Raw genomic sequence first — 17,575 nt, forward strand, 5'->3', positions numbered from 1 at the left:
TTCTTTTTGCGCATGTTAATACAACCTGAGGGATGGCACGCACAGGCTGACAAAGTTAACCGACTGAAAGACAACAGCCATCATTGCCTTTGCACAGAATCTGACATGTTGCTCAACTACCCTTCTAGGATTTTACACAACTACTAGGAGGCGTGCCGAGTCCCGTAGCGCAGCGGTTAGGACACTCGCCTCGCGAGCGAGAGGACCCAGGTTCGATTCCCAGGCAGGGCGAAAACTTCCTTACTCCACACACACTCACTCACACACACACACGCCTCTGTTTATCCAGCAGTAAGTAGGAACCCGGTTGTTAGACGATTGGCAGATCGCTTCCCAGGGGGTAATAATCCCTTCAAAAAAAAATGCGGTCGCACTCAATCCACGACTGCGCGAAACAGGCAGACCCAATTCACCCACAAAATACACAGTCAGTTCGCTTTACAAATATATTCTGTGAAGCGCTTTGACACAACTCAACGACATGATAAGGCACTGTATCCAACAGAAGGATTATTATTATTATTATAGCTCTATGAGGACTCCAGTCTCATAAGATCGACCGATTTCCCAAAGAGAGAGAGAGAGAGAAAATAAATACACATAGGTAATTCCCACATCTCTGTTTGGTGCCTATGGGAGCAATACAAATAGCTGCTGAAATTCAAAACAAATACATGATCACACACATATCTTCCTCCGACAACGAAAACAACAGAAGACTGCGAGCATCATTCCCGCCTTGAGAAGGAATTAGCCAGACCAGTATCCCCGCTGGCAAGCATATTAACGCTTGTGGAAACCAATTAGAAGCCTGTTGTAATGCCTCAATCACAATTATCTCCTATCTGGCTTCAGAACAAGAACTATTCCAATGCTTTTAATCCAAATGGCCCACAAAAAACAGTGCGCTTCTGTCAAATCCCAGCACATTACTTCGTGATTACTACTTTTTCCGATTGTTGGATCGCTTTCTGGGGGTAATAATCCCTTCCAATAAATAAATAATAATCTGGTCACGGAATTAATTGCCTGCCGCGTTTTGCCCACAAGATACACAGTCACTACACTTTACAGGATGTTCTGTAAAGCGCTTTGAGACGTCTCGAGGACGTGATAAGGCACTTGATTACTATTGCAGAGTTTTCACTCAGTATATCTATCTGCAGTTAATGATAGGGAAGGGTGACAGAGCCTCACCGAGAGTCTGGACACTTTATTGATTAGCTGCCGGACTGCTTTAACAGGTTGTTGCGATCTCCTCAAATGATGTTTGGGGGGCGTCCAACTTTGTGGCTGCTGAGGGCCGGATGCCCTATTTGAGAAATATCCGTGAGCCGCATACGCAATATTTTTGTATCAAGGGATACGGGGCAAGGGGTGAGTTATTGAAGTTGAGGTAAAGATCAGCCATGATCTGATAGAATGGCGGAACAGGCTCGAGGGGCTGAATGGGCTCCTCCAATGTAAAATTGAATGGGGTAGTGGAGAAGGGGGCGCGGGGGGGGGGGGGGGGGGGGAGTGGGAGGGAGGAGAGAAAAAGATGAGACCGGAGACACAAAGTAGAAAATCAACATTGTTTACTTCAACCTGGAAAACATTACAGGTAAATAAAAATCTCATTCTATAGTCAAATGCACATCAGTCTATTTTTGACGACAACTGGAGCTGTATATAAAAATACAAGGGTGATTTTAATTATATATATGTATACAGTAAACTCCTGATAACTTGTCACTCCAAACAGAAAGGGCTCAGTGATGAGTTAGATGGGAGTGTCGAGTTAGGCGTATGTATTAATGCATAAATAAATGGGATATTGACAGCGTAATTACTCAAGCGGTCGTGAGCAGTTATGCCAGGGTTGACAAGTTATCAGGTGTTTATCGTTACACGTTTGCTCTGGCAACGTCCGCAGTGCCCTAGCAACGTAAGCTCGGTCTGACCTGTATCAATATCTGCCGCAATAATACATTGAAGTGAATGGAATAATCTTGTTATGCGTGCACATTCCTGTTAAGCATGGTCGAAGGACAGTTCATTGCCACTTTGTCCTACGCACAACATACAGTAAAACTCGCATAAGTCTGATCTGTATAAATCGTATGACCGCCCAAGTCGTACAACTGTCTGTTCACGTCCCATTCAAGAGTTTATAGTCTATGCAAGTTTGACATAACTCAGGCATTGCACGAGTCATATTAAATATCTGATCCCGATGATACGACTTATGGGAGGTTTACTGAACGACCTGCGGGAAAGACCTAAGATCATCAATAGGCCACGTTGGAGCAGTGTGAGGCGGCTTTGGGTAGACTTGACCAGCTTCTGATTAACAACACACAGGAGGGAAGGATGGTGGGTGAGCGGTTTGTCAACCTTACTCTGCTAACTCTCCCTATCCTCACTGCAATGTAACTACGTCAATATACACCTGGGAGTTCCCGCACACTTTCACGACACTGTCAATGGCATCCCTCAAAAGGCTCTGGGTTAGTCTTGGGAATGTCAATGACGGTTAACTGCTCGGTCGATGCGTTTCCTGATCTGTTGGTACAGACCTTCCAGTTAGTAGGGTATGTCCCAGCTATGGCTGTGTGGAGGGCACAGTGACAGGTGGAGGGTCCTCCTTCCACTGTGAGAACAACCTGGTCTCAACATGACCTCCATGGTTAGGGTACGGTTGCGGCAGAGTTAGGTGAAGATGAGTTGAATGGCTGAATCTGTGGAGACACGAAAGACATTGTTTCATTAATGACTCAATTGCATATATTGTACTCTGAAAATGCAAAAGTATTGTTGTAGATTCCAGCAGCACAAAATCCTTTATGTGGTTCAGGAGCATCGGGGGAATGTGGACAATCAATGACTTTCAATTGATGTGACTCTCAATGACGTTACAAACTGTCTATTAGCAATCTGACCAAGGCCAATGTGACGTACAGTGCAAGCTCTCTTTACAATTCACAGATATCACGTGGTGCAGTTTGTTTTTGAACACTCACCAGACTGGCAAGACTTGGCGGAGGTATTTCTCATTCGTGAAGTAGCTTGAAAGGTTTCCCAATCATTTGGACCATTGTTCCTTGAACCTTCCCCCTCAGGGCCTGTGTAGTATGATTCAATCAAGTTTTTTTGGCTTTGCTTTTCTTTGACGTTAGCAATTAATTTCCTATCACGTTCCGCCATTCTTGAAACCTTCGGTCACTTTCTTCCTTGTAATCCACGCCGATTTTCACCATCCTGTCATTGGCATCGTGGATTTTTTTGTGCAAAAAAACAAAACAGAACAAGGAACCTCTGTATTTCACTAAAACAGTTCTGCTTCAATACACACACATGTGAATGTCTTCTGCCTTGATTCGGCATCCTTTACTGCTGCCAGCGAACATTCACAATATTTTAGTGGAGTGCCTCATGTTCCCTCACTTGATCCCAACCAACTTTCATGAGGTACCATTGACCGACAGCAGCAAGCTAACGAGGTTTTCCAGCTGAATTTGATGCATTCCCTCCCGGGTTTAAATAAGTAAAAGTATTTTTTTTATTGCTCAACTGTCCGGTGGACCTCAATATACCCGCAGGATTTCCCTCCTGATTTCTTTCAAGTTTCTTTGCAACACCTTGTAGGTTCCAGAGCCACGATCCAGAAGAACAACAACAATAACAGCAACAATTTGTATTTATACAGCGCCCCTCACACAGGGCAGCGTCCCAGAGCGCTTTACAGTGGCGGAGCACAACGCAGAGCCGGGGAGGAGGTGATCGTAGGCACGGTCGAAGGGGAAGCGCGGTCTGAAGGTGGGGAAGGAAGGAGCGAGACAGAGAGATAGACGGAGAGTGTTCCAGAGTTCCGGAGGAATGAATTTGTCCACAGTCTTCAGTTGTGACGACTGAGGAAGAATGCATTTATCCGATCTGCCATTTTCTGATCAACACCAAGATGTCTACCTAACTGACACCCCTTGTCAACAACAACAACAACTTGGATTTATATAGCGCTGGACGGCGTCTCAGAACGCTTGTCAAAAAGCTTCCAACAATTTATTTTTCTAAAGTCTTACACTGCCATGTGATTAATATTGTGCTGGGACTTTAGGAGGTAGTTATGTACATTAAACATTTGACTTATTTGGTCCAAGGCGCAGGAAACAATCAATTAGGCACTTAACCACGAGCAAAGTGTGGCTTCTTGGCTTTCATTAGGCTCGAATTGAACAACAGAGACAAATACTAAGCAAGTGTATGCTTTAAGTTAATTGGCAACCTAGCCTTCCACAGCATTAGAGAACATGCATACTGAACACCAAGGCATAAAACAACAAAGACCAAACCATCGACCTGTCTCAAACGGCCACTGGAGATTAATCAGCTTGTTAATAACCACAGATATTTGCTGGTTTGTACAGGAATCAATTAATAGCATTGTTATAGATAATGGTGGCGTGGAAATATAGCTTTCCAATCACATGACCACCGTAGAGAAATCAACAGGCACAACAACAACAACAAAAGGTAAGGTCCCAAGCTGGGTGCAATCTTAAGGAGTGTCCTGCAATGTGGTCCATCGGGTTAAGAGGGAGGTACATTTGTTTCCTCTTGTAACTGATATTGGACGAATAATTTACATTAAAAGCTCAATAATGAATCTTACATTCAACCATCAGTTAGTAAATACTTTCTTAGTTACGGAGATTCATGCTTAAAAGCAAAGGATGCATGAAAGCCTCTGTACATGAGATAGCTCCGTGTCTGGATGTCATTGAACTGCAAGACGTGATGAGAGACACAAGTAAAACTTCAATAGCCATGATGCCACAACGGTTCTCAACTTAGTAGAGTACTGTACCTCCTTCAGACTGAAGCCCGTTTTCTAAGGAACATAAATTCTGCGTTCGATACAGCACCACACGTGGGTTCTGCCTACCGACAGAAGCCTAAGAGGAAAAAAGCAAAGCAGAAAAAGTATTAGCTTTCGATTTTACAAGGCCTTACCCCCCATGGCACAGCGTTCCTCCTCTTGTCTGGTTGTCATCTGACCAGGCTTGGCTCTGGATCATGACTGAAGACCTTCCTCTTCGACCGTGCTTCCGGTCGCCCCCACCCCGCCACTCCCCCACCCCGCTCGGCGTCAGGCTCTGTGAAGTGCTCCGAGGCGCCGTACATTGCAAGTTGTTGTAATTCAGCCTTCCTTGGTCATCTTTATTGAAAGCACAAGGATGTTCGGCCCGATTATTCATTAACTTGGTCCCCTCTATTGAAACAAACCCGTGTGCGTGGCCAGGACGAGCTAGAACTTCTGTGTTTTTAGGCAGGTCCTATTGCTCACGTTTATTAATAAAACCTGCCACAGACTTCAACCTCATCACATTCGAAAGGAAACGAATCGCATCTTGAACGCCTTCAAGATTCAGCGACAGCTGTAGCTGTAGACTGGGGCTCGAGGTTAATTAATTTCCCGATCAGTATAAGCAGTCGGATACCGAAAGGAGTTCAAGTTTCTGAGTGATCTTTACTCCCAAGTATTCGGATTTAACGCAAAGCTTCCAGTTACGGTGCCCTCTCTTATGATGGCCGGGAACTGGTTTATTGGGGGGGGGTCGAGTCCTATCAGACGGAGTGTCTGTCAGGCGGGCGTCGGTGGTGGGGGGTCTGACAGTGAGTGTGACTGACAGGGGTGACTGACAGGAGGGTGTGGCTGACAGGGGGTGTGGCTAAAGGGGGTGTGGCTGACAGGGGGTGTGGCTGACAGGAGGGTGTGACTGACAGGGGGTGTGGCTAAGGGAGGTGTGGCTAAAGGAGGTGCAGCTAAGGGAGGTGTGGCTGACAGGGGGTGTGGCTAAGGGAGGTGCAGCTAAGGGAGGGTGTGACTGACAGGGGGTGTGGCTAAGGGAGGTGCAGCTAAGGGAGGTGTGGCTGACAGGGGGTGTGGCTGAAGGGGGTGTGGCTGACAGGGGTGACTGACAGGAGGGTGTGACTGACAGGGGATGTGGCTGACAGGTGTGGCAGACAGGGGGTGTGGCTAAGGGAGGTGTGGCTAAGGGAGGTGTGGCTGACAGGGGGTGTGGCTGACAAGTGTGACTGACAGGTGTGGCTGACAGGGGGTGTGACTGACAGGGGGTGTGGCTGACAGGAGGCGTGGCTGGTAGGGGGCGTGGCTGGTAGGGGGCGTGGCTGGTAGGGGGCGTGGTCGGTAGGGGGCGTGGTCGGGGGAGGGGTTGGAGGCGCGTCCGAGAAGTGACGGACAGGCGAGTGATCATGTGACGAAGTTCACCAACAAGTGGCGGCTGCGCGCATGCGCGGTGCGGCGGCGGCGGCAGTGGTCACCGGGGGAGCCCGGCCCCCCCCACCGCGCGAACCCGTCTCTCCCGCTCCCGCCGCCGCCGCCGCACCGACACCAGCCCCCCCCCCCCCCGGTGACCCGCGCGCGTGCGTGAGAAGCCGCCGGGAGCGAGCATCGCCGCCGCCGCCGCCGTTCCCGCCTCACCTCCGCCATGTTGTCCTCCCCGAGCCCGGGGCCCGGATGTGCCGCTCCGGGGCCGCGCTGATTGGCTGCTGCGCATTTAAAGGGACCGCGCACACTCCACACACCGCGTGTACATGTGACAGTGTGTTCACACCCTCCCCCCCCCACCACCACACACTCACCACCACACACTCACCACATGCACACGCATCGTGGACACGCGCCCGCGCGCGCACACCGGGTGTACGGGACACGCGCCCGCGCACGCCTTGCGGGCGGTCCCGGGCGCGCGGGCACCGCGTGCGCTGACGCCCACACCCACCCACATTATGTGCACACGCGCACATCTGCGTACACTGCACAACACAAACCGCACGCATACATACTGTAGATATACACAACCACATGCACGCACGCACACGCACACACGTAAACACATACATACGGACACATACACATACCCTTTTCATACTATTTTTAATACAAAAACAGTCACTTTACATTTATATTCTGTCAAGCGCTTTCAGACGTCTCAACGATGCGATAAGGCGCTATATAAAATACACGAATCATTATTATTATGCGTACACCCCCCCATACATGTATACATACACACACTCCCAATCTCAAACGTAAGGACTATTATCATTATTTTCTTAACTAGATTGCTGCCAATATATTTGGGAAAAAGAAATGAGAGCATTTAGAATGTTCTTTATTTGCCTTTGGACGTCTATGATGATACGCCCTTTGTATTGGTGACCACTTTTGCGAAATTTGGATTTGTCGATAACTATAGTACTTTCACTGGTGCAATTGTAATTGAGCCTTCAACACATACCAGTGTACACAGTGAGTGAATGTTGCTGTGCACAATTGGGCTTCCGCATTTCCCAACGAATACACAGTCATTCCTCTTTACAGTACAACAACTTGCGTTTATATAACATCCTTCAATTAGAATATCCCGAGGCAGCTCAATGACATGATAAAGGCTCTATATCAAATACAAGGAGTATTATTATTATCTTCCCAATTAACCACTGTTCCTTGTGGTTCCAGATTTAACACATGATGTTTCATAACAGTTGCGACGAATGTGCTAATAATCACTTGGAATCGAAAGTCACATTTTTAAAGGCCATATTATCATTTCCAAAGATCTTCTCCCTGCCGTCCAGCTCATCTAGTTTAACCTCTGGTTAATAATTGTTCCGAAATATCATGGGGGTCGGGGGCGGAGAGGGGAAGGAGTGGGGTGGTTCTACGTGGTGTTGTATTTTTAATGCGAGATGGTTGGCCTTGAATCGGCGCACTTTTGACAGTGACACAAACGTGCAATTAAACAGTACTCTCGACGGCATATGTGAAGCATCAACCCGTGCTCTTAACGCTCCCCTCTCTACGTCTCTTGTTGCTAAGGAACAGTGGCTGACGGCACAAGCTTTAGCAGGAGAAAATCCCCAAAGTAGAGCAACAACAACAACTTGCTCTTATACAGCCCCCTCCAGCAGGGTAGCGTCTCAGAGCTCACAACACATCGCGAAGGCGACCTAACAGCTAGAGGAATTTCGCTCCCCGCTTCACCCCATCACACCCCACCCTCACACACAAAGTGTTTTAAAGAGCTGAACTCCCCCACCCCACCCACTGTGCTCTAAACCATCTTTATTCTGCATTTATCGTGCAATTTTCAACCCCAGGTCTCCTGCTCCGGGCCCCCAGCCTGGCTCATTGGCAGGACCCGGAAGGGCAGACCAGTCACTGGGAGGGGGCAGGGAATCCTCCCCCTCAGCTCCTGTTAACCCTGTAGCCAAAGCCCTAACGGGGAGGGTGGTCCTAGCCGGACAGTAGCAGGAAAGCTCACCGGACAGCGATATCAATGGCAAGCCATGCATTTTTTTTTGGCTGGTTAGACTCCAGCCCAATGCACACTCTGCAAAGCACCGAAACTAACAAGACTGTAGCCGTGTGGTTTTGTGTCAAGGCTGAGTTTATGTGATCTTCTTGGGTGTGACTTTCCTAGGGAGCGGGGCAGCGAGTTCCAGTGTCCTCTGTGATGCCACGGCGTGTTTGGCAGCTTCTGATATTTGGAAGATGTCGTTTTCCTTGGCCAGGGCGACGTATTTCCGGGGTACAGCCAGGGCCTTCGTCCTCTCCCCCGCTTCGTATGTCAGTGCGTAGGGGGACACGGGCTGCTCCATTGGCTTATTCTGGACAAAGTCTTTGTGTGTCCCTTTTGGTTCTGTTGAAACAAGTATTATAATAATAATAATCCTTGCATTTGATACAGTGCCTTATCACGTCGTTGAGGCATCTCAAAGCACTTCACGGAATATACTGTAAAATGGAGTGACTGTATTTTGTGGGTGAAACACAGCAGTGCCCGACAAACAGTTGTAGATTGAGTGATCAATTAGTTTTTTTTTCCAAAAAGAGGGATTAATACCCCCGGAAATCGCTCTACCAATCGACTAACAAGGAGGTTCCTACTTACTGCTTGGTAAACAAAATACACAGTCACTACACTTCACAGCACATTCTGTGAAGCGCTTTAAGCCTTCCCTCCAAGGCACTATATCAAATGCAAGGATACTTATTATTAGTATAACTTCTATTTAAGGCCCCAAGTTCCTTACTTGATAATTCTACTAGTCTTGGTGTGGCTGTCACATATTTGGCTGCTGGTGATACTTGGGTGACATACTGGTTGTCAAACATATAGGCTGGTCGTTCAGACGTCGAACTATAGGTTTTAGGCTCAGCCAACTTCTGTAATCGAAAAGACGGTGGGACATTCGGGCCCACAGAGGCCTGAATGTTCAAACACAACAGAAAAAGTGGAATAAAACATAATAACAACAACAAATTACATTTACTCAGCGCCTTTTACATCGGGAGGACGTTTCAAGGTGCTGAACAGTCATGGATTTGGACCCGAGCTGGGGGTTGGGATCAGGAGGTGTGGAGGGCAGGGAGGGTAGGGGGTAGGAGGATGTCCAAAGGTGCGGTCAAAGAGGAGGGTCTTGAGACGTGCCTTGAAGGAGGCAGGAGAGGGAACAAGGTGAAGGGACTGTGGGAGGGAGTTCCAAAGGTTGGGGGCAGAGAGGCTAAAGGCCTGATTATTATTATTATTAAGCAAGTTGTTTTACTATTTGAGGTGACCTGTATTGACTGGCTGGTGCGGTGAGGGAACCAAAGGGCACAAATACCTCACTGTAAGGCGAGCGGTCCTGTTTCCAGTCTTTATTGACGACCCTTGGCTGAGCCAGCTCACGGGTTTTTTGCGTGGTGACAACTTTCATGGCCGATTCTGGCACAGGCCAAATGGGTGATGGTCTGTGTGAGGAGAGAGGAGACTTTCGTTAGCTTTATTCCCCCCCATAACCCCCGAAAAGCAACCCTTTATAATCCTTGCATTTTGTTTTTAGACAGCGCCTGATCATGTCTTCTCGACGTCTCAAAGTGATTCACAGGATATACTGTGAAGTGGGGTGACTGTATTTTATGGGCACAACGCCAATTGCCAATTGCGCACAGCAGCGTCCCCACACACAGTCGTGGATTGAGTGACCAAATTATTAGACTTTGCCAGGAATATTAAGTTTTATGATAAATCTACGGACAGGCTCCCCAGGGAGGCGGCGGAAGCAGAAAGTGTTGATTCTTTCAAATACAAATTGGAGAGTTTTCTGTCAGGAAATAACATTCTGGGATACAGCAAATATTTGGTCGCTCAATCCACGACTGTTTGTGGGACGCCGCTGTGCGCAATCGGCTGCCACGTTCCGCCCACAAACTACACAGTCAATTCACTTTACAATACTGATTATATTCCGTGAAGCACTTTGAGGCATCTCAACGATGTGATAAGGTGCTATAACAAATGCAAGGATTGTTGTTATTAATTTACCTGTTGGGCTCATAGTCCTTGTGATAAGCCTTGGGTTCACTGAGGTACATGAATCTTGGAATGGCATCTAGGAGGAGGAGGGAGAGGGATGCAAAGGAAAAAAAACATTTTAAAGTCACCTAGGAGTAAAATTTCTTACTTTTGCCTTCCACCACCCAACTCAAACAAACACAATTTAAAAATGAAAACATTAAACTATTCTTTTTTTTTTTTTACGGGGGGTGGAATGTGACCCCCATCGCTGAGATAATCATCCACAGCTGATCTTAAAGCTCTCCCCCACCACCCCCAACACTGCAGCTCTTTCATTGATAATAACTAGGCTTTCAATCTTGACGATATTTTACTTTGCGTAGACAATTCACCATCGTTTATATTTGAAAACGCATCAGGTTACTTTGCGATTCTCTCTGCCGTCTTTTCCTTAACATTTCTCTTCACGCTCTATGTCTGTTTGTCTCGTTTCCCCCACCCCCCCCGTTTGCCTCCCGTTTGCTCAGGCTGCTGTGTCGTTCTGTTCTGTTCCTTTCCTTTTGTTAGCGGCTTGACCTGTCTGCCTCTATCCTGTTTCCAGACCTCTCGGGTGTCAGGTCTACCAGGTGTTTTTCAGTTTCTAACAGATCAAACTATCAGGTCCCTGGAGGGATGAGGGTGGGGTGGACAAAGGAACAGGAGAAGGCCAATCAGCCCTTCGAGCCTGTTCCACCATTCTATTAGATCACAATACGGATGCACTGAGGGGATAAGGACAGGGAGCAACTTAGGGAAATTTTCATTAGTAGAGAATTGGTGCTCGGGAAACTGTTAGCACTAAAAAGTGACAAATCCCCCGGTCCGGATGATCTGCATCCCGGGGTTTTAAAAGAGGAGCTTATGAGGTGGTGGAGGCCTTGGGTCTGATCTTCCAAAATTCCTTGGATTCTGGAACAGTCCCCATGGATTGGAAGATCGCAAATGTCACACCACTATTTAAAAAAAGGTGGAAAGGAAAAGATGGGGAACTGTAGGCCAATTAGTCTCACATCAGTGATAGGAAAATTTTAGAATCGTGGATTAAGGATGTGGTAGTGCGGTATTTAGGGCACAATATAATTAGGCCGAGTCAACACGGCTTTACAAAAGGGAAGTCATGTTTGACAAATTTCATAGAGTTTTTTTAGGATATTTCCAGTAAACTCGATAAGGGTGAATCAGTGGATGTGGTCTATTTGGACTTCCAGAAGGCGTTCGATAAGGTGCCGCATAAAAGGTTAGTCCAAAAGATAAGGGCCCATGGAATTGGGGGGAGCATATTAACGTGGATTGGGGAATGGTTGACGGGTAGGAAATAAAGAATAGCGATAAATGGGTACTTTTCAGATTGGCGAGATGTGACTAGTGGAGTGCCACAAGGATCAGTCCTTGGGCCTCAGCTATTTACCATCTACATCAACGATCTGATGTGGACATTGAAGTTAATATACCTAAATTCGCGGATGACACAAAACTAGGAGGAAGGGTCAACACAGAGGATGGAATTCAAAAAACGCAGCGACACATATCTATTTATCTAGGTTAGGTGATTGGGCAGGTAGGTGGCAGATGAAGTATAATATAGGGAAGTGCAAAGTCATCCACCTCGGGAGCAAAAACAGTAGAGCGGGTTATTTTTTCGAAGGGGAGAGATTGGAATGTGTTAGCGTCCAGAGGGACTTGGGTGTCCTTGTACACCAATCACAGAGAGTTAGTCTGCAGGTGCAGCAGCAATTAGGAAGGCGATCGGTATGTTAGCATTCATTATGAAAGGATTAGAGTATAAGAGTAGAGAAGTCTTGCTGTAACTGTATAGGGCCCTGTGAGACCACACCTGGGATACTGTGTGCAGTTTTGGACTCCTTATTTAAGGAAGGATGTACTTGCCTTGGAGGGGGTGCAGCGTAGATTTATTAGGTTAGTACCAGGGATGAAGGGGATGAGTTAAGATTATGTCCTGCATCTTCACACCAAAGGAATTAGAATTGGTGGTGGGAGTGGAAGTTTGCACCCTAGTCTCTGGGAAACAGAACAAGAGGGAAGATGTTCTGAAGGGAATCAGGCAAATTGCAAGCAGAAGCCAGGAAGTATTTCTTCACGCAGAGGGTAATTAACGACTGGAAATGGGAGGTGGTCAAGGCTGGGATTCATTGGAGGCAGCTCAATGGTGCAGTGGGAGGAGGATGGTGCAGGGGTTAGAGGTGGGAAGAGATCAGATCGGCTGAAGGGCCGACCTTTCACCCCGAAGAAACTTTCTTGTGACGTTGTGAGATTATGTTTCACGCCACTCCAGGACCTGATAACCTGTGCTCGGAATTCAAGCCTCCACAGATTCCCTTTTGCACGTTACACATCAAGCGCAATAATATCCCAACAACATATCAACAACAACAAAATGCAGATGAAGGGCACTGAATAAATAGCGGAATTCTAACTGATACACAAATGGTCAGAACTTTCTCCCTCTCTCTCTCTCTCTCTTTCTCTCTCTCTACACAGAGGGAGGGTTGGTAGGACTTGGAATACTCTACCTGGTTTGGTCGTTGAATCAAAATCCATATTAGCTTTTTAAGAAGAAACTAGATAAATATCTGAAAAGGAGGAAAAATGCTCTAGCTGACACTTAGTAATCGATTAGATGCAATGTGCCCCTCTACATCTCTCCTCCAATTCTCTCTCTCTCTCTGCTAGCTAACCTACCCAGATGGATCTTCTTTTTAGACGTGTTATCATCTGATGATTGTCTGTTGAAACAACACAGTGCCGTGTCAGGAAAAAACAGTGACATCAGCAAATCCGGTCACCTCACATTATTCGCTCATAATAGACAGATCAATCAACACAGGGTCAGAAGGTCCTGACGGGACTCGCATTTGGCCAGAGAGCATCTGAGCTCTGGTCTGTGGTCGAGTCCAGGCGGATGGGAATCTAATCCATATTCCCTCGGGCTAGTAAGAGAAATACCTGCCCACTTCTCTTGCCTCCTCCCCACCCCACACCTCTCCTGCATCCCCCCACCTCTCCTGCCCCGCCCCACCACCCCCCCCACCTCTCCTACAGCCCCACACATACACACAGATGTGTCTCAACAAGATGTGGCCGGCACTGTCCTCCCCTGTGAAATTATTTTGGCCGAAAATTTTGGCTGAAAGACTTGGGTAGAGATTACGGAAAATTCTCAAGAGATAATTTGGAAGCCGGGCTCCTTGTTGGCAAAACTAAACTTTGCAGCGAATTCTTAAATCTGTCCAATAATTTGGGAAGCCAATTATTATTGTGAGAACTGCGGAAAAGCAGCTTCCAAATCAAGACACAAACTGAAGGCATCTTGTTGTTGGACCGGCTAAGACCAGGTGGAATTTTGCCCCTCTCGCTCTCTCTCTCTCTCTCTCTCACTCCTCCCCCACCCCCGATCGGTAGCTGATAATCCACTCTTTCCCGAAGAACGTGCCTGGGATCTTTCTTTTGCGTCATGAAATAGTGTAGACAATTATCTTACCTTTGCGCAAACTTCAGTTGAGTAGAAAAGCTCTGTGAAAAGGAATGCGGACTGAGGTTAGTCTGTCGTGCGAAGGCTGTGACATTTATATTCTGTGGTTGTGCTATTTTATGCCGTTTAAGGAGGCCATAGGTTTAAGATCATAGCCGGGAGCGTGAACATAATAAAATGATAATAATAATCCTGGCATTTGATACAGCGCCTTATCACGTCTTCGAGACATCTCAAAGCGCTTCACAGGACACACTGTAAAGTGAATTGACTGTATGTTTTGTGGCCGAAACACAGCAGCCAATTGCGTGTATTCGTGTCCCACAAACTGTCCTGGATTGAGTGACCAAATTATTAGCATTACTCCCGGAAGAGTGATCCACTAATCGACTAACAAGCGGTTCCTGCTTACGGCTCGGTAACCAGAGGCGAGCGCGCGCGTGTGTGTGTGTTCTAACCACCAGGTTACAGCTGGTAATACCATCGTGTGCTGCGACAGAGTAAATGAAAACTGCGTCCATTACCAGATCAATAAACGATCGATCGGGCTCCCATTTCTCACTGACATATTTGGGCTTGGCAAGTTCATTAACCCTTTCAGTGGCCAAAGACTTTGTGGTTAAGTTCTTCACAGGCCATATCGGCGATGGCCTAGGATCACAGACGAAACGTATTAGCACAGATCTGTTCAACCTCCACGAGTCATCACCATAATAATTCTTGCGTTGTATCCTGCGCCTCACTGTACTGTTAGGACGCCTCAAAGCGCTTCGTGGGATTCACTAAAGTGACTGTATTTTTGTAGGTGAAACCTGGTGGACAATTTGCCAACAGCAAAGTCCCGCAAACAACCATAATAACAATAATGAATTTGAATTTGACACAGCGCCTTATCACGCGATTGAGACATCTCAAAGCGCTTCACAGAATATACTGTAAAATGTAGTGACTGTGCATTTTGCGGGCGAAAGGCGGCAGCCAATTTGCGCACGACGACGTCCTGCAAGCAGCTGCCAAGCGCATGGCCGACTTATTGCACGTTACGGTACGTGGCTCCCGGGATATTTACTTGTCGAGTTCAAAGCCTTTGTGCAGTTTCTTGGGCTCACTCAGTTCATTATTTCTGAAGATGATCGCTGTAGCAGGAAAACAGAGAGTTTGCGAATAAGCAAAATAAATACTGTAACAACAACTTGCATTTATATACAGTAGCGCCTTCACACGGGGTACAGTCTCTGAGCGCTTCAATAAAAACTCGGTCACTCAATCCACGAATGTTTGTGGGACGCTGCTGTGGGCAATTGGCTGCCGTATTTCACCCACAAAATACAGTCACTCCACTTTACAGTATATCCCATGAGGCATCTCGAAGACGTGATAAGGCGCTGTATCAAATGCAACAATTATTATTATTCCAGCTCCACAAATTACACACTTCGAATTAACAGGATGTCCTGTGAAGGTGATGGGGCCGTGTGTGTTCTTGTGGGTGAGTACAGCTGCCAATTGGCGCACAGCGACATCCCACAAACAGCTGTGGAAATCCCATAACTAGTTGGCATCGCTGAAACGTTAAGCATAACACCGTCTGGAATTTCAGACATATACGTCTATCCCATAGGGAAGAGAGTTTCTCAAATCTGTCTGCGTCTTAGATTCGGGGGGGGGGGGGGTGTGGGGGTGGGAGGGTGGAGGTGTCTTATCTTTGAGTAAACGCACTAGGTAAAGACCTTGTAATTCGCAGTATAAATATATTAATCGCAGATCAATTAATTAGCGTTCCTACCGTTTCTGTGTTCTTTGTCAAGAATGCATGGCTCGCTCGCTGGGTGGGGGGGGAGGTGGGGGGGAGAGAAAGTAAGAAAATGAAGATAATGATGCTGGCAATATGAAGAAATTAATGGCACAATTTAGACGTCTCCACGATGTGATAAGGGGCTGTATCAAATGCAAGGATTATAGCTTCCTACCTAGCTCTTGAATCTTTCGGCTGGTGACACTGAGTGCTGTGGAGAAATGAGACAAACCAACAAAAAAATTGGGTTAACTTTCCGGGTGCGACGTATATTTTGCGACGTTTTCTTAATTAATGGGAATAATAATTAACGTGCGCCCTCACGGGCCCAGACTGACACAGTATTTCAGAGTGCGTCTGATTATTTCCTTAAAAAGAACGTAGAGAGAACCAGCTTCAAAAACGCTGGACGATCAAACGGTTTACAGGCTCAGTCTATGAGGAATTTGAAGGCACTGGTGCCTCTCTCTCTCTCAATCCCAGGGTCTCACTTTGCTGACGTACCGGTGGTTTTCTTTGGCATTGTTGAATACGTTTGAGATGTTTCATCTTTGACGAGTCGTTTCCTGACAAAAACAAGGCAAAGATTTTAGTGATAATCATGAGGAGAACATAAGAATTGGCAGACGATAAAAGGCCAAGGTTCATCTCGTTCACCTTCCACCTTCCTGGCGGTCACATCAACAATAATAATAATCACAATAATAATAATATTACTAATAGTGATGACAATAAATCAGCAGAACACAAACCCCTCTCATTCATGCACTTACCAACCAGCTGTTGGGGGACGATCTGGTTGACGGCGGACAGCTGCTTCACCTGGTTTTACTGTTTGATTTGGTTGAGTTTTTTCATCCGGTTTAGCTGGTTGTCTTGGTTGTTGTGCTTGCGGTGCGTCGCCTGGTTGACTTGGTTGGTCTGTTTCAGTTGGTTGTTCTAGCTGAGCTGTGTCATCTGGTATAGCTGGTTGTGCTACTTGAGCTGGTTCACTTGGTCCACTTGGTTGTTCTGTTTGATCGGTTTCAGCTGGTGTAGCTAGTTGACTGCGTTGATCGGCTGGTGTATCTAGTTGACTGGGTTGATCGGCTGGTGTATCTAGTTGACTGGGTTGATTGGCTGGTGTATCTAGTTGACTGGGTTGATCGGCTGGTGTATCTAGTTGACTGGGTTGATCGGCTGATGTATCTAGTTGACTTGGTTGATCAGCTGGTGTAGCTAGTTGTTCTACTTGTTCTGTGTCACCTGGTTGCTCAGTCCCTGGTTCCATGGACAGAGGTGAGGTCAGAGATACACCAACAGCCACAGGATGTCACTTGCCCTGTTGGAACAGCGCCTTGGTTTAAACCTTGGGTGTTAGCATTGCCTGGGGCTGGCTCAGTGTGATGGACACAGCTGATGCAGACATTGGGGGTGGGACATAGCTGGTTGCCTAGCAATGGGGAGACACCCATGGTTGCTAGGTCATGAAACATGCTGGTTAGGGTGGGGGAAGCAGGTCATCCCATTGGGTGCAGGTTGGTAATAGAATAGACTGGACCAGTGAACAGTGATATTAATAATTAGGTTGGTAGAATAAAAAGACATGAAAAGATTCTCCGCTGATGGTGGAAAAATCTACCCATTTCTTTATTTGATGACTTTTCCCAACATGTCCACCAGAGGACAGCATCTCACCAATACTAAACTGACCGCAGAGATGGCTTTAACCATTGGCACCATTGGCGGCCAAACTTTCAGCCACTACGCTCTGAAACTCTCTCCCTCTATCCCCCCTGCCTGACCCCCTCCTTCACCATCTTCAGGTCACGCCTGAAGACTTTCCTCTTCGACCCCCACTTTCCCCCCCCCCCCCCCCCGCCACACACACTCACACACACCTGTACTGCAGGCAGATGTGTT

At 47.0% G+C, this 17,575-nt stretch overlaps 1 protein-coding gene and 1 long non-coding RNA gene across 2 annotated transcripts; both read right to left on the reverse strand.

Moving 5' to 3' along the window:
- Window positions 1-1,716: 1,716 nt before the first annotated feature.
- On the reverse strand, window positions 1,717-6,532 carry LOC121850539. The gene is made up of 4 exons (XR_006085645.1): window positions 6,485-6,532; window positions 4,847-4,934; window positions 3,003-3,240; window positions 1,717-2,720 (listed from the first exon to the last, which is right to left on the reverse strand). It is a non-coding gene; the product is annotated as an uncharacterized LOC121850539 (long non-coding RNA).
- Window positions 6,533-8,420: 1,888 nt separating this feature from the next.
- Window positions 8,421-16,975, reverse strand: LOC103182072 (neurofilament medium polypeptide). Its single transcript, XM_042342870.1, has 10 exons — window positions 16,447-16,975; window positions 16,178-16,239; window positions 15,849-15,884; window positions 15,665-15,703; window positions 14,948-15,014; window positions 14,348-14,529; window positions 10,377-10,443; window positions 9,676-9,802; window positions 9,103-9,277; window positions 8,421-8,708 (listed from the first exon to the last, which is right to left on the reverse strand). Exons 1-10 carry the CDS (start codon window positions 16,941-16,943, stop codon window positions 8,458-8,460), a joined length of 1,503 nt encoding a protein of 500 aa, XP_042198804.1. The 5' UTR covers window positions 16,944-16,975; the 3' UTR covers window positions 8,421-8,457.
- Between the last annotated feature and the right edge of the window lie 600 nt (window positions 16,976-17,575).

The sequence above is a fragment of the Callorhinchus milii genome, unplaced genomic scaffold (genome assembly GCF_018977255.1).
Source record: "Callorhinchus milii isolate IMCB2004 unplaced genomic scaffold, IMCB_Cmil_1.0 Scaffold21, whole genome shotgun sequence".
In the NCBI taxonomy this organism is placed as follows: Eukaryota; Metazoa; Chordata; class Chondrichthyes; order Chimaeriformes; family Callorhinchidae; genus Callorhinchus; species Callorhinchus milii.

What these genes read in the sequence shown, in the direction of transcription:
- LOC103182072 (XM_042342870.1), bottom strand. Translation starts at nt 16,943, where the DNA reads ATGGAACCAGGGACTGAGCAACCAGGTGACACAGAACAAGTAGAACAA. An exon ending in ACACGATGGTATTACCAGCT is followed by an intron (nt 10,444 to 14,347) that starts GTAACCTGGTGG and finishes TCCTCCTCCTAG; the next exon opens with ATGCCATTCCAAGATTCATG. An exon ending in AAGACTAGTAGAATTATCAA is followed by an intron (nt 8,709 to 9,102) that starts GTAAGGAACTTG and finishes TTGTTTCAACAG; the next exon opens with AACCAAAAGGGACACACAAA.